The sequence below is a fragment of the Bombina bombina genome, chromosome 1 (genome assembly GCF_027579735.1).
Source record: "Bombina bombina isolate aBomBom1 chromosome 1, aBomBom1.pri, whole genome shotgun sequence".
NCBI classification, from domain to species: domain Eukaryota; kingdom Metazoa; phylum Chordata; class Amphibia; order Anura; family Bombinatoridae; genus Bombina; species Bombina bombina.
In genome coordinates, this window is record NC_069499.1 from 1,472,726,172 (window position 1) to 1,472,742,815 (window position 16,644).

At 40.4% G+C, this 16,644-nt stretch overlaps 1 protein-coding gene across 1 annotated transcript in view; it reads right to left on the bottom strand.

The window, feature by feature from the left end:
• TTYH2 (tweety family member 2) overlaps nucleotides 1-16,644 on the bottom strand; it is a 310,797-nt gene that overhangs the window by 23,887 nt on the left and 270,266 nt on the right. The window contains exons 11-13 of the mRNA XM_053706960.1: nucleotides 14,727-14,869; nucleotides 12,974-13,159; nucleotides 1,712-1,790 (exon numbers count right to left, since the gene is read on the bottom strand). Of these exons, the coding sequence (XP_053562935.1) occupies nucleotides 1,712-1,790; nucleotides 12,974-13,159; nucleotides 14,727-14,869 (408 nt within the window). The remainder of the gene's footprint in view (nucleotides 1-1,711; nucleotides 1,791-12,973; nucleotides 13,160-14,726; nucleotides 14,870-16,644) is intronic.

Here is a 16,644-nt window from a genome sequence, read left to right on the forward strand (position 1 = left end):
CAGTCATTCAAATGGCTTTCAAAGTCAGAGTCAAAGTTTAATTCATTATTTTAATTTCTGTAACGTATTGTAATTATAAAGATACAGCACCAACAAAGACAGTAATCACATACAATAATTTAGCATTAATAATCCTTTGGCTGCCAAAAGAAGCGTCAGCATACTGTAGCACATCCATACCCAGCACTACCTAATTTCTCTATGGTAAGAGCTGTCTTTCAAGCGTATAAAACCTTTGCACAGATTTTAATCACTAGAGCAGGGGCTTAAAAAATGTATATTTATTTAATTTTGAAGCTAGACACATTTTATCATTAGCTAGACAAAAATGTTTCTTTATAGTGAAATGTATAATTTAAAATACTAGGAACCAGAAATAAAATTTGCAAATCCTTGGGTAAAGATCTTACAAACTTTATTATGTGATCACACAAACTGATGAACCTTTCTGGATAGGAACATATACTGGTAACGCCATTACACTTAAAGGACCATTATGCACTAATCATTTTTACCAGTTAATGTATAGATGTACTATTATTTAGTATATTTGTCCCAACGTAAAATAAATATATTATTCAATTCTTGTTAAATTTTAAATTTACACTTAGTTTCAATGTTTGTCTGACAGCGTAAGGCTCCGCATTCAGAGAAGGGCAGAGCTATTTTAGAGTATGTTTTTTAGTATATATGTCCCAACGTAAGATAAATAAATACATTAGCAAGAGATGTCAGCACTATTTCCTGTCATGCAGACGTGTGCACACAACCTATCTAGATATCTCTTCAACAAAGATTAAAAGAGAACAAAGCACCTTTGATAAAATAAGTAAATTGCTAACTTTTTAAAATTGTATTCTCTATCTGAATCATGAAAGAACATTTTGGGTTTTCATGCCCCTTTAATCATTTTGTTAAAAGAGTATAATACAGATTTTAAAGAGACATTCTAATTAAAACATTTGGATGATTTAATTAATTGGATAAAGTAATTTTTACATGACTGATTCTAGCTTATGTAGTGTTTAACCCTCCCAAAAAGAGTTAAACACATAGGTAAAGCATCACTCATAAGCCACAAGTTATGCAGCTCTCAAGCAAAACACTGCTGGTGTGCCAATCAAGTGTCGCAGTCCCAACCCACCAATCACTAGCAGGTTTTTTTTCAAATGGGATTTTACCTATGTTTTGTATCCCTTTGTGGGTGTTAATTTAACTAGATCAGTAATCAGTAATGCAAATGTAATGAGCATATCATTTTTTCATTCAAATGTCTAAAAAAAATAATAATATATATTTTGAATGTCTGTTCAGAATTATCTGATTGAAATAATCCTGTAAAAAAAAAAAGCATAAAAACTAAACACCAGCTGGTATGCAGCCATATTGTGCTATTCAAGAACACTTAAATTGCTTAAGCAATTACACTGTCCCACCATCGATTGGAAAGTGCTGTAATTTAAGTCAGCAAAAATTAGCTGAAGGCCTTTGCTTACTAAGCAGCAAATATCTCTCAGGCCAAAGCCATTTTTTTGAAACAACCCATTAATTTATTTTAAAGATTTGTCCTTGATTAAAAAAAGAACAAACAAAAAAAATAAAAATGCAGAATATATTTGTTTTCCTGCAGACTTGTTATATATTATCTTTTTCTTAAAAAAAACGTTGAGTTTTGTTATAAAAAGGATTTGGATTCAGAGGCCCAGCGTACCGTGGGTGGTGGTGATCCTCTCCCAATCAGCGGTACATTCTCGTAGCGAGGATTTCCACCAAAGAGAGCCGCCTGGTTCCTAAAAGAAATTAGAGGGGAACAATTACATTTTTTTAATAAGGTAGCAGGGAAGGGTGAATGTTGGAATTTTGACATTAAAACTGCAGAATTGGACTGGGATCAAAATTAGGCCTGGGCATTTTAAGGCAGAGCAGCCCACTTCTTTCCCTATAGCCCAAGAATACTTTGATTTGCAAAAGCATTTAAAGTTTTTACCACTTTTCTGTTCCTGCATTTTGTCAATTGGTTGTCATTAATAGTAAAATAACATAAATTATGCTTACCTGATAATTTTATTTCCATCTGTGGGAGGAGAGTCCACTGCTTAATTAATTACTTGTGGGAATTAAGAACATGGCCACTAGGAGGAGGCAAAGACACCCCAGCCAAAGGCTTAAATACCTCCCCCACTCCCCTAATCCCCCAGTCCTTCTGCCGAGGGAACAAGGAACAGTAGGAGAATATCAGGATATAAATGGTGCCAGAAGAATAATATAAAATTTAGGTACGCCCTTCCTGAGAAACAGGCGGGAGCAGTGGACTCTCCTCCCACAGATGGAAATAAAATTATCAGGTAAGCATAATTTATGTTTTCCATCTAAATGGGAGGAGAGTCCACTGCTTCATTCATTACTTGTGGGAACAAATACCCAAGCTCTAGAGGACACTGAATTAAAAAAACGGGAGGGTAAAAGGAGTCGGACCCTATATTGAGGGCACCACAGCCTGCAGAACCTTTCTCCCAAAAGCTGCTTCCGCCGAAGCAAAAACATTCCTTTAAAAGAAAGTGCAAATTCCTAAAACTAAAGTCTGGTTCCTCCGCAGCTGGAGGTTTAGAGGCAGCAGACTCCGACCCAGAATGTTCATACTCTGAAGTCTCTGAAAAAACTTCATCATCGGATAACTCTCAGTTAAATCCAATAAATCATCTGATCTACTCTGGGAAGGAGTGCAATATGTAACCTTTCGCTTGCGCTTAGCAGGGCGAGGTAAAGCATTAAAGGCCGCAGACACCGCCGTCTGAGCTGCGCAGTAACGTCTCGAGAAAAAATGGCCCCCTCCAGATGGAGGATCAGCAATGCTACGGGAAACTGCATGTGTAGAGAGATAAGCATGTAGGGTACGAACCTCACTGGACGACAACTCCTCAGAGGTAGATGGCTCAGTGGTATCAAACATGTTTGATATGATCACATTATCAAGGCATATGGATCATAATTGAGAGGGCGGATCTAAGGCCTCCTCACATTATAAACAGGAATTACTCATTAGGAATAGAGGGAGTGCCCTCTAAGTAACAGAATCCTCCATCACAAGTGCAATAACTGGAGAACTAGAGAAATAAAACATTTTATTAAAAAAAACTGCACCTTTATATTCCAATAGCTGGGGCACTACCCACCTGCCATGACCCAGACAGTACAGAGAGTTAGGACTCCTCTCTGATAGACACCCGGTCAGGAAAGAGGGAAAGAATCACATGGTGCACAATGCAGGACCATCCCTGCTATGAGAAAAAGCGCATCTACAAAGTAATTTTATTGGCTAGATGCCATGTCAGGTTGATTAGGGGACAGGTCCTTTAACCAAAGTTGGGGCAGCGAGTTCAGCTACTGCCGCGTCGCGCATGCTGAAGTACAGTGCCCATACCACCATCATACACTCAAAGTCATAGCCGAATTCAAAAGTTTGCATAAGAGAAAGATTTCTCACACATCTACGGTGGCGAGGCTCTTCACTCAGAATCTAGATTCTATCTAGAATTCTAGATTGTGAGTGAAGAACTTTGCTGCCGTAGATTTGTGAGAAATCTTTCTCTTATTATGCAGACTTTTGAAATCTTACAGGCGGTCACCTCTAAATTCACTCGCGGTCCACTGGTAGACCGCGATCTACGTCTTGCCCACCCCTGCTCTAGAGGGACTGGTATAATAACTCCCAGTGAGGATAGGTCCTTTACTCAATTTAAGAAGGAGTCCCTCTTTACCTGGTTTGAGGATACTCTTGACAGAAAAAATCTGCCCCTTGGAGGGCAAGACTTGAATCCTATTTTGTAACCCTGGGATACTATGTCCACAGCCCATGGATCTGGAACTTCACGTATCCAAGCCTGACGAAAAAGAGAAAGCCTGCCCCCCACCTGATCCAAAATCGGATTGGGGACAGACCCTTCATGCTGATTTAGTCAGCCGAAAGCTTCTTGTTTTGCTTTCCCTTATTCCAAGGCTGGCTGGATTTCCAAATGGACCCGCATTGGTCTGGCTTGGAATAAAATTAGAAGTCTGCCGACCCTTAGGTCTATTCTTCTTGTCATGAGGTAGGAAAGATCCCTTTCCTCGCGTAATCTCTGAAATGATTTCGCGCAGACCAGGACCAAAGAGAGTTTTACCCTTATAAGGGTAAAGATTTTAACAACAGAGCTTTGCGAGCTAGAACAGTGATGCTAGACATCTTAGCTCTCAGTCTAATTACCTGCATGTTGGCATCACAGATAAAGGATCTGGCTACTTTAAGAGCTTTGATCTTATCTTGGATCTCCTCCACCGTAGTCTCTTCTGATATCAGATCAGACAGGGCATTGCACCAATAAGATGCTGCTCCCGCAACCGTGGCGATACTTGCCGCAGATTGCCACTGTAATCTTTGACGGATCTACATCTTTTTTAAGTAAGCCTCTAGCTTCTTATCCATAGAATCCTTAAAACAACAACTATCATCTATAGGAATGGTAGTTTGTTTAGCCAGAGTAGAGATAGATCCCTCTACTTTAGGCACAGTGCACCATGTGTCCCGAATGGAGTCAGCAACAGGGAACATTTTTTAATAACAGGGGAAGAGGAAAAAGGAACCCCTATCTTATCCCATTCTTGAGCTATAATTTCAGACATCTTGTCTGGAACAGGAAAAACATCCTCAGACGTTGGAGAATCAAGTTTAGAGGACTTCTTGGGATTGACAGAAACTGAAGGTTCCGAGTCGTCCAAAGTAGCTAGAACTTCCTTCAGAAGCAACCAGAGATGTCCAAGCTGAAAACGGAAATTAACTTCTTCAGATTCAGAAGATTTCCCCCCCCCATAGTGTCAGAGTCTAAGACCTTCAGAAGCTACTGAGGTATCCTCCTCCTCAGACATTTGAGAAAGGTTGACCAGTGCAGATTCAGAGGGGTCAGAAACCTTACTAACAGACAAATATTTAGATTTCCTCTTACGCTTACCCGAAATAGGGAAAGCAGACAAAGCCGCAAATACTGCAGAAGTTATCTGTGCGGCAAAATCCCCTGGTAAATAGACACCCCCAGGAGGTTGAGAGGAAACAGAAGGCACAGAATGAGAAGCAATTAAAGCTTGGGACGTTTAAGGAGAAAGCTGAGGCATGTCACGCACAGCAGTATCCTGAGAGACACTTGGCTCAGAATGGAGTAACTTGTCTTTAAATTTTAAAGTCTTAGCTAAGCATGAGAAACAAAATTGCATAGGCAAAACAATTTGTGCCTCTAAACATAATAAACATTTATCCATAGAGATGGACTGATCCTGTTCTGAGTCCATAGCTATCGTAATTAGTCCCCACTAAAAAAGACCAATTAAAATGCGAATAAAAATTATGAGCAAAATTATATTAATTTGATCCCAAAAAAACAGAATTTATGCTTACCTGATAAATTACTTTCTCCAACGGTGTGTCCGGTCCACGGCGTCATCCTTACTTGTGGGATATTCTCTTCCCCAACAGGAAATGGCAAAGAGCCCAGCAAAGCTGGTCACATGATCCCTCCTAGGCTCCGCCTTCCCCAGTCATTCGACCGACGTAAAGGAGGAATATACATAGGAGAAATCATATGATACTGTGGTGACTGTAGTTAGAGAAAATAATTAATCAGACCTGATTAAAAACCAGGGCGGGCCGTGGGCCGGACACACCGTTGGAGAAAGTAATTTATCAGGTAAGCATAAATTCTGTTTTCTCCAACATAGGTGTGTCCGGTCCACGGCGTCATCCTTACTTGTGGGAACCAATACCAAAGCTTTAGGACACGGATGATGGGAGGGAGCAAATCAGGTCACCTAGATGGAAGGCACCACGGCTTGCAAAACCTTTCTCCCAAAAATAGCCTCAGAAGAAGCAAAAGTATCAAATTTGTAAAATTTGGTAAAAGTGTGCAGTGAAGACCAAGTCGCTGCCTTACATATCTGATCAACAGAAGCCTCGTTCTTGAAGGCCCATGTGGAAGCCACGGCCCTAGTGGAGTGAGCTGTGATTCTTTCAGGAGGCTGCCGTCCGGCAGTCTCATAAGCCAATCGGATGATGCTTTTAAGCCAAAAAGAGAGGTAGAAGTTGCTTTTTGACCTCTCCTTTTACCAGAATAAACAACAAACAAGGAAGATGTTTGTCTGAAATCCTTTGTAGCCTCTAAATAGAATTTTAGAGCACGAACTACGTCCAAATTGTGTAACAAACGTTCCTTCTTTGAAACTGGATTCGGACACAAAGAAGGCACGACTATCTCCTGGTTAATATTTTTGTTAGAAACAACTTTCGGAAGAAAACCAGGTTTAGTACACAAAACCACCTTATCTGCATGGAACACCAGATAAGGAGGAGAACACTGCAGAGCAGATAACTCTGAAACTCTTCTTGCAGAAGAAATTGCAACCAAAAACAAAACTTTCCAAGATAATAACTTGATATCAACGGAATGTAGGGGTTCAAACGGAACCCCCTGAAGAACTGAAAGAACTAAATTGAGACTCCAAGGAGGAGTCAAAGGTTTGTAAACAGGCTTGATTCTAACCAGAGCCTGAACAAAAGCTTGAACATCTGGCACAGCCGCCAGCTTTTTGTGAAGTAAAACAGATAAAGCAGAAATCTGTCCCTTCAAAGAACTTGCAGATAATCCTTTCTCCAAACCTTCTTGAAGAAAGGATAGAATCTTAGGAATTTTTATCTTGTTCCATGGGAATCCTTTAGATTCACACCAACAGATATATTTTTTCCATATTTTATGGTAGATTTTTCTAGTTACAGGCTTTCTAGCCTGAACAAGAGTATCAATGACAGAATCTGAGAACCCTCGCTTTGATAAAATCAAGCGTTCAATCTCCAAGCAGTCAGTTGGAGTGAGGCCAGATTCGGATGTTCGAACGGACCCTGAACAAGAAGGTCCTGTCTCAAAGGTAGCTTCCATGGTGGAGCCGATGACATATTCACCAGGTCTGCATACCAAGTCCTGCGTGGCCACGCAGGAGCTATCAAGATCACCGATACCCTCTCCTGTTTGATCCTGGCTACCAGCCTGGGAATGAGAGGAAACGGTGGGAACACATAAGCTAGGTTGAAGGTCCAAGGTGCTACTAGTGCATCCACTAGAGTCGCCTTGGGATCCCTGGATTTGGACCCGTAGCAAGGAACCTTGAAGTTCTGACGAGACGCCATCAGATCCATGTCTGGAATGCCCCACAATTGAATTATTTGGACAAAGATTTCCGGATGGAGTTCCCACTCCCCCGGATGAAATGTCTGACGACTCAGAAAATCCGCTTCCCAATTTTCCACTCCTGGGATGTGGATTGCAGACAAGTGGCAGGAGTGATTCTCCGCCCATAGAATTATTTTGGTCACTTCTTCCATCGCCAGGGAACTTCTTGTTCCCCCTTGATGGTTGATATACGCAACAGTCGTCATGTTGTCTGATTGAAACCTTATGAATTTGGCCTTTGCTAGCTGAGGCCAAGCCTTGAGAGCATTGAATATCGCTCTCAGTTCCAGAATATTTATCGGGAGAAGAGATTCTTCCCGAGACCAAAGACCCTGAGCTTTCAGGGGTTCCCAGACCGCGCCCCAGCCCACCAGACTGGCGTCGGTCGTGACAATGACCCACTCTGGTCTGCGGAAGCTCATCCCTTGTGACAGGTTGTCCAGGGTCAGCCACCAACGGAGTGAATCTCTGGTCCTCTGATCTACTTGTATCGTCGGAGACAAGTCTGTATAATCCCCATTCCACTGACTGAGCATGCACAGTTGTAATGGTCTTAGATGAATTCGCGCAAAAGGAACTATGTCCATTGCCGCGACCATCAAACCTATTAATTCCATGCACTGCGCTATGGAAGGAAGAAGAACAGAATGAAGTACTTGACAAGAGCTTAGAAGTTTTGATTTTCTGGCCTCTGTCAGAAAAATCTTCATTTCTAAGGAGTCTATTATTGTTCCCAAGAAGGGAACTCTTGTTGACGGGGATAGAGAACTTTTTTCTACGTTCACTTTCCACCCGTGAGATCTGAGAAAGGCCAGGACAATGTCCGTATGAGCCTTTGCTTGAGGCAGAGACGACGCTTGAATCAGTATGTCGTCCAAGTAAGGTACTACTGCAATGCCCCTTGGTCTTAGCACCGCTAGAAGGGACCCTAGTACCTTGGTGAAAATTCTTGGAGCAGTGGCTAATCCGAATGGAAGTGCCACAAACTGGTAATGCTTGTCCAGAAAGGCGAACCTTAGGAACCGATGATGTTCCTTGTGGATAGGAATATGTAGATACGCATCCTTTAAATCCACCGTGGTCATGAATTGACCTTCCTGGATGGTAGGAAGAATTGTCCGAATGGTTTCCATTTTGAACGATGGAACCCTGAGAAATTTGTTTAGGATCTTGAGATCTAAGATTGGTCTGAATGTTCCCTCTTTTTTGGGAACTATGAACAGATTGGAGTAGAATCCCATCCCTTGTTCTCCTAATGGAACCGGATGAATCACTCCCATTTTTAACAGGTCTTCTACACAATGTAAGAATGCCTGTCTTTTTATGTGGTCTGAAGACAATTGAGACCTGTGGAACCTTCCCCTTGGGGGTAGCTCCTTGAATTCCAGAAGATAACCTTGGGAGACTATTTCTAGCGCCCAAGGATCCAGAACATCTCTTGCCCAAGCCTGAGCGAAGAGAGAAAGTCTGCCCCCCACCAGATCCGGTCCCGGATCGGGGGCCAACATCTCATGCTGTCTTGGTAGCAGTGGCAGGTTTCTTGGCCTGCTTACCTTTGTTCCAGCCTTGCATTGGCCTCCAGGCTGGCTTGGTTTGAGAAGTATTACCCTCTTGCTTAGAGGATGTAGAACTTGAGGCTGGTCCGTTTCTGCGAAAGGGACGAAAATTTGGTTTATTCTTAGCCTTAAAAGACCTATCCTGAGGAAGGGCGTGGCCCTTTCCCCAGTGATATCTGAAATAATCTCTTTCAAGTCAGGGCCAAACAGCGTTTTCCCCTTGAAAGGTATGTTAAGCAATTTGTTCTTGGAGGACGCATCCGCTGACCAAGACTTTAGCCAAAGCGCTCTGCGCGCCACAATAGCAAACCCTGAATTTTTCGCCGCTAATCTAGCTAATTGCAAAGTGGCGTCTAAAGTAAAAGAGTTAGCCAATTTAAGAGCGTGAACTCTGTCCATAATCTCCTCATAAGAAGATTCTTTATCGAGCGACTTTTCTAGTTCATCGAACCAGAAACACGCTGCTGTAGTGACAGGAACAATGCATGAAATTGGTTGTAGAAGGTAACCTTGCTGAACAAACATCTTTTTAAGCAAACCCTCTAATTTTTTATCCATAGGATCTTTGAAAGCACAACTATCTTCTATAGGGATAGTAGTGCGTTTGTTTAAAGTAGAAACCGCCCCCTCGACCTTGGGGACTGTCTGCCATAAGTCCTTTCTGGGGTCGACCATAGGAAACAATTTCTTAAATATAGGGGGAGGGACAAAAGGAATGCCGGGCCTTTCCCATTCTTTGTTTACAATGTCCGCCACCCGCTTGGGTATAGGAAAAGCTTCGGGGGGCACCGGGACCTCTAGGAACTTGTCCATCTTACATAATTTCTCTGGAATGACCAAATTGTCACAATCATCCAGAGTAGATAACACCTCCTTAAGCAGAGCGCGGAGATGTTCCAATTTAAATTTGAATGTAATAACATCAGGTTCAGCTTGTTGAGAAATTTTACCTGAATCTGAAATTTCTCCCTCAGACAAAACCTCCCTGGCCCCTTCAGACTGGTGTAAGGGCATGTCAGAACCATTATCATCAGCGTCCTCATGCTCTTCAGTATCTAAAACAGAGCAGTCGCGCTTTCGCTGATAAGTGGGCATTTTGGCTAAAATGTTTTTAATAGAATTATCCATTACAGCTGTTAATTGTTGCATAGTAAGAAGTATTGGCGCACTAGATGTACTAGGGGCCTCCTGTGTGGGCAAGACTGGCGTAGACACAGGAGGGGATGATGCAGTACCATGCTTACTCCCCTCACTTGAGGAATCATCTTGGGCATCATTTTCTCTAAATTGTTTGTCACATACATCACATCTATTTAAATGAGAAGGAACCTTGGCTTCCTCACATACAGAACATAGTCTATCTGATAGTTCAGACATGTTAAACAGGCATAAACTTGATAACAAAGTACAAAAAACGTTTTAAAATAAAACCGTTACTGTCACTTTAAATTTTAAACTGAACACACTTTATTACTGAATATGTGAAAAAGTATGAAGGAATTGTTCAAAATTCACCAAAATTTCACCACAGTGTCTTAAAGCCTTAAAAGTATTGCACACCAAATTTGAAAGCTTTAACCCTTAAAATAATGGAACCGGAGCCGTTTTTACATTTAACCCCTATACAGTCCCTGGTATCTGCTTTGCTGAGACCCAACCAAGCCCAGAGGGGAATACGATACCAAATGACGCCTTCAGAAAGCTTTTTCTATGTATCTGAGCTCCTCACACATGCATCTGCATGCCTTGCTTCCCAAAAACAACTGCGTATTAATGGCGCGAAAATGAGGCTCTGCCTATGATTAGAAAAGGCCCCCAGTGAAAAAGGTGTCCAATACAGTGCCTGCCGTTTTTTTTAACATAATTCCCAAGATTAAAATAACTCCTCAAAGCTATAAACTATTAAAACTGCTTATAAAGTAATCGTTTTAGCCCAGAAAAATGTCTACCAGTCTTTAAAGCCCTTGTGAAGCCCTTTATTCTTAATAATAAAATGGCTTACCGGATCCCATAGGGAAAATGACAGCTTCCAGCATTACCAAGTCTTGTTAGAAATGTGTCATACTTCAAGCAGCAAAGTCTGCACACTGTTTCCCCCAACTGAAGTTACTTCATCTCAACAGTCCTGTGTGGAAACAGCCATCGATTTTAGTAACGGTTGCTAAAATCATCTTCCTCTTACAAACAGAAATCTTCATCTATTTTCTGTTTCAGAGTAAATAGTACATACCAGCACTATTTTAAAATAACAAACTCTTGATTGAAGAATAAAACTACATTTAAACACCAAAAAACTCTAAGCCATCTCCGTGGAGATGTTGCCTGTGCAACGGCAAAGAGAATGACTGGGGAAGGCGGAGCCTAGGAGGGATCATGTGACCAGCTTTGCTGGGCTCTTTGCCATTTCCTGTTGGGGAAGAGAATATCCCACAAGTAAGGATGACGCCGTGGACCGGACACACCTATGTTGGAGAAAACCCTAATATGTTCAAGGAATATGTGAAGACTTCTAACACAGAGGCTAATAATTTTATTAACACTCTAAGACCCAACCTCAGACAAGAGATCTAAGCGTTTGTCTGAGGCTCCTATCATGACCGGAATCAGTATCCCATTAGTAAGAGGAGTGAGACTCTCCAGCAGAGGTCCTCTCCTCTAAGCGAACGAACCGATCAGCAAAGTCTGTGAAAGCCGGCAATTCTAAACTCACAATGCTCCGCTCCGATACAGCGTAAATGAAGAAGTCACGTGAGCGGCCGAAAAAGAACTGCGCCACAGCTAATAAGCCTGCGTTAATGAAAATGGCCCAAATAAAGTACCCTGCACATATTAATTTTTCAAGAACTGACATCCTTTATTGACCAAAAATAAATAAAAAAAAACCCTTGCCAAGTAATTAAGGGAAAATGCAAGCAAGCTTCATTAACCCTTAAGTCTCTCTGTCTCATTTAAAAAGTGCCTGTAGATTGTACCAATAAAGTTACCCCTGAATGTACCCTTAACCATATAAGGATAAACTGAGTCCAAAAAGACCGGTACTCCACTCCCTGTCAGGGACCTGTAGTAAAAGAAAGAACAGAGTAACCAACCCTGGCTTTCTGCAAAGGGGTAGCAAAGTGTTAGAAGTAAAGCAAAGACCATGTTGCCGCCTTCTAACTGCTAAAGGTCACCACTATTCTTACTAAAGAGACTGACATGGACACAGCTAGACCCCAATCCTTGCTCGCAGGGAAAAGTACCCATAAAAGGATTAAATATCTTCAGACACTGTCTTTGCACATCCTTGACAGAGGTAAAGAGAATGACTAGGGATTATGGGTAAGGGAAGTTACACTTAACAGCTTTGCTGGAGTGCTCTTTGCCTCCTCCTGCTGGCCAGGAGTTGAATATCCCACTAGTAATTGGAATGACGTTGTGGACTCTCCATGCCATAGGAAAGAAAAAGGTCTGTCCCTGTGAGTTGTGAGATGTCTCCCATAGAAAGTAATGTAAAGGGAAACTTTGCAGGAAAAGCCCACTAGCAAATGCGGGGAAACTAATTTTAAAATAAGGAAAACAATGCGCTCTGAATTTCATATTATGAATACAAATTTCACTGCGCTTTTTGCATGTGCAGTGTAGTTTTATTACAATTTCTACTGTGCTGCTTAAATATTTATTTTCTGCATAATTTCAGTTTTTAATTTTTCCATGAAATATGATTTCCCAGAAAAATTTCATTGTGATTTTTAATGAGATCAAACAATACAATTTTTATTGCATTTTTTATTTCCATAAGTAATTGATTAATTTATCGGATTCTTAAAATTATGATTTTAATGAGCCCTTTTATAACGTATACACTGCCTTCACTCACTTAAAATAAAGTAGGGAGCACCTACTTTGCAAGATCCGTTGTTCTCAAGGTAAAAATAGCCTTTAGACAATTAAAACAGGTGTTTCATAGTACTCGTGATATTACTGAGAAAATCTCACAAGCCTAGAAAGCTTTAGATAATTGGGTCCCAAGTCTTTTGCAGTTAATTACCAATAATAATACTACAGCAGCAAGGATTGCCCTTTGTACAGACATACAAGCAAGCAATGGATTTCACATTATCTAGCAAAAGGAAAAGGTTAAAGAATACAGATGGTCCAGTTGTTTCTACAATAATGCTGGAAGCCTCTTACATGTACTCTGCGACTGGTGCATTGGAGACGGGCTGTGTAGGTGGCTGCAAGCTGGCCTGGCTGCCTAAACTGCTGCTGAAGCTGCAGAAACTCCTTAGCTGGGCGCGGTTGGGGTTATGAACAGCGATCCGCCGAGCCTGCGGGTTAAATGGGTCCTCCTCATCTATGTCGTTATAATCTCTATCCCTAAAATAGACACAACAGTTTTTCATTTATCTTAAAGAAGAAATTTCAAATGTTTTCTTGAAAAAAAAAATTGTTCCTGTACTGAATAAAACTTCTTTTTTGTCAGCATTTTTCCCAGCACAACAATACAGCGGAAGGAGTTGTTCTTATACCTGATAATAATAATAATAATCAGCCAGTAGGGTGAGATATTAAACAGCTTTTCCTGACTTATTTGTTTTAAACACTATATTATAATGTTTTCCTCTTTTATATACTAGATAAAATATTTTGTGTACAATAGATCTCTAAAAGTAAATTTTGATGCTTGCTTATATTTTATTCCCAGGTTTCTGCTGGTAATTAGTGAGTGCATGAAATTACTAACTATTGTTATGAAAAACATGTCCATACAGGTGGGCTGAGTCTTAAGAAAGAGTAGACCTCCTTATCTTATCTTGCTCTTGCTATACACCTAATAATAAGGTACTGACATTTTCATTGTAGATGGTGGTTTTAATGAGCAAAACCAGCTACTTTAATTGCAAAATTAAACCTAAAGGATCAGTTTCCAGTGCATGTAATACTATGCAGTTGGTATAACAACTCATTGGGAAGACTTTAGAGACCATAAAGTCAAAATTAAACATGATTCAGACAAATAATGCAATTTTAAACAACTTCCTAATTTTCCTCCATTAACTAATTTGCTTTGGTATCCTATGTTACAAAAGCATACCTAGGTAGGCTCAGGAGCAGCAGTGCACTACTAGGAGCTAGATGCTGACTGGTGGATAAATATATATGTCGCTTGTCATTGGCGCACCCAATTTTTTCAGCTAGTAGTGTATTGCTGCTCCTTCAACAAAGGATACCAAGACCATAAAGCACATTTGATAATAGAAGTAAATTGGAAAGTTGGTTAAAATGGTATAGACTATTTGAATCAAGAAAGAAAAAAAATGTGTTTCATGTCCCTTTAAGAGGAAAACAAATTTCAGTAGTGCCCCTTTAATTTCACTGTCAACTTTGAAGCTTAAAGGGACAGTCTACACTAAAATTGTTATTGTTTAAAAAGATAGACAATGCCTATACTACCCATTCCTCGGCTTTGCACAAGCAACATTGTTATATTAATATACTTTATAACATTTAAACCTCTAAATTTCTGCCTGTTTCTAAGCCAATATAGACAGCCTCTTAATCACATGCTTTTTATTAGCTTTTCACAACAGGAGACTGCTTAGTTCATGTGAGCCATATATATAACATTGTGCTCACTCCCATGGAGTTAAGAGTCAGCACAACACAGCACTAATTGGCTAAAATACAATAGATAATAAGTAAAATGTCATGTGATCAGGTAGCTGTCAAGAAGATTCTTAGATACAAGGTAATCACAGAGGTAAAAAATATATTAATATAACTGTATTGGTTATGCAAAACTGGGGAATGGGTAATAAAGGGATTATCTATCTTTTAAAACATTAAAAATTCTATTGTAGACTGTCCCTTTAAGGGATATTATCTGCTGCCCCCTAAAGGTCACAGATAGCATGACGCTCATGTCACATGATACATTGCTTACCTGGCTAGCAGCTGTTTCCAGGCTTGTGGCACAGCACACACCATAGCAGAGAATGCCAGAGCTGCCAGGATAGAAAATAGTGCAAGGTATAGCAGCCCTTCCACACCATCATAGCAGACCCCAATTAGAGCTTCCAAGTAATCCTAATACAAGACAAACACACTTTATCAGAGATTTATTAAATTGCCAGACACCATAAAACAACATAGTACTTAAATAAATTGCTGAAACACTGATGCTTCCAGTCAACAAACACCAAGGGGCCGATTTAATCTAAAGGCCGCTGCTCCATAATGTGTCCGCCTGCTATGAATACGATTGGCCACGAATCTGCAGGGGGGGGGGAGGGGCGTAACGGCACCTGCAGTTCACCTGCAATGATAAATGCCGAGAGTGTATGCTGTCGGCATTTATCGATGTGCAGTGAACATGATACGCTACATCGTAATATGTCCGCTCGCACTATGATAAATATACCCCCAAGAGTAGCTCTAAACAATATAATCCAAATTTATAGGACAAGAAATAAAAGTGACAAGCCATGACATCATGAAACCAATGAGATAAAAGAAGTTGAAAACCATATGCTCTACCTGAATCATGAAATGAAAAGGAAACATTTTCTTCAAACCCAAAAGCTCATTTATTTTTACTTCTTCCGATTTTCATGGCCCCTAAAAGTTTGTGAGCTTAAGGCACTGAGCCTACTGGATAAGTCAGCCCTGGGCATAACTCAATGCCTCTTGCGATTTGTCAAACCCCTCTTAGGGCTATATTACAAGAGTTAGCGCAGGTCACAATAAGCAATATCCTGACTGCGCTAACTTGCATGTGTATTACAAGTTGAAAGTAAACAGGTGTGCTCAAGCGCAAATTGGACATGACTTCATGCCTCTTGTTATTTTTTCAAACCCCTCTTAGGATCTTGACTGCGCTAACTTGCATATGTATTACAAGTTGAAAGCTCGTCAGGTTAGCGCAAATAAAAAAACCTGAAAACAAGTTGCACCAAGCACAACATAAGTACATTAAATAAAGTGTTACACTCATATATACACTATCTGATAACGTTTATTCATATAAATATTAACAAGACAAGCATATTGTAAGTAATCCATAAAAGCTCTGTTATATATAGGCAGCACACCACCCATACTGAGGGAGGTGTACGTGCCAGCTTTAAATGGCAAAGGTATAGCAAGTAATCTTATATAATGTAGGTTTATAGCTATCAATTCCACATACAGAATGCAGATATATAGGGCCAGATTACGAGTGGAGCACAAAATAGCACTTTAGTGAGCACAATATTTGCGCTCCACTCGTAATACCAGCGCATGCAAATGTGTGCTGGTGTTATAGGTGAAGCACAAAGCGAACACGACCTCAGGTTTGCATTGCATGGAAGCGTTGTGCTTATGAGAGCGCGCTTCCATAGACTCCAATGGGAGCCTCATTCTGATGCCATCATACACGGCACAAAACATAACGCAGTGAAGGGCAGCAAAGTGCAAAGTATACATATATATTTATGTGTTTATATATGTATATACACATATTAACACATAAATATATATGTATATAAGCATACCATATACATATATATTTTGAGTATTAACACAGTCCACATAGACCGCAATGTAAAGGCACTTTTCAGTGCCGTTTTTTTTCTAACACCCCACATCTGCACACTTTAACCCCTAAAAACTGCTTTGTGCAGTTGTTATTTAAAAAATGAAAGATGTCCATTTTTTATATTAATAAAGGCACCATACAGTTTATTTTGGGGGCAATTGGGGGAATTTTTTTAAAATTAACCAGAGATCTGATCTCTGGTTAATTTTTGGAGCGCTAATTGCTATTGTAAGCTTGTGGTAACCACTTGCAATAGCTAGTCATTTATCGTGGGCAAATTTGC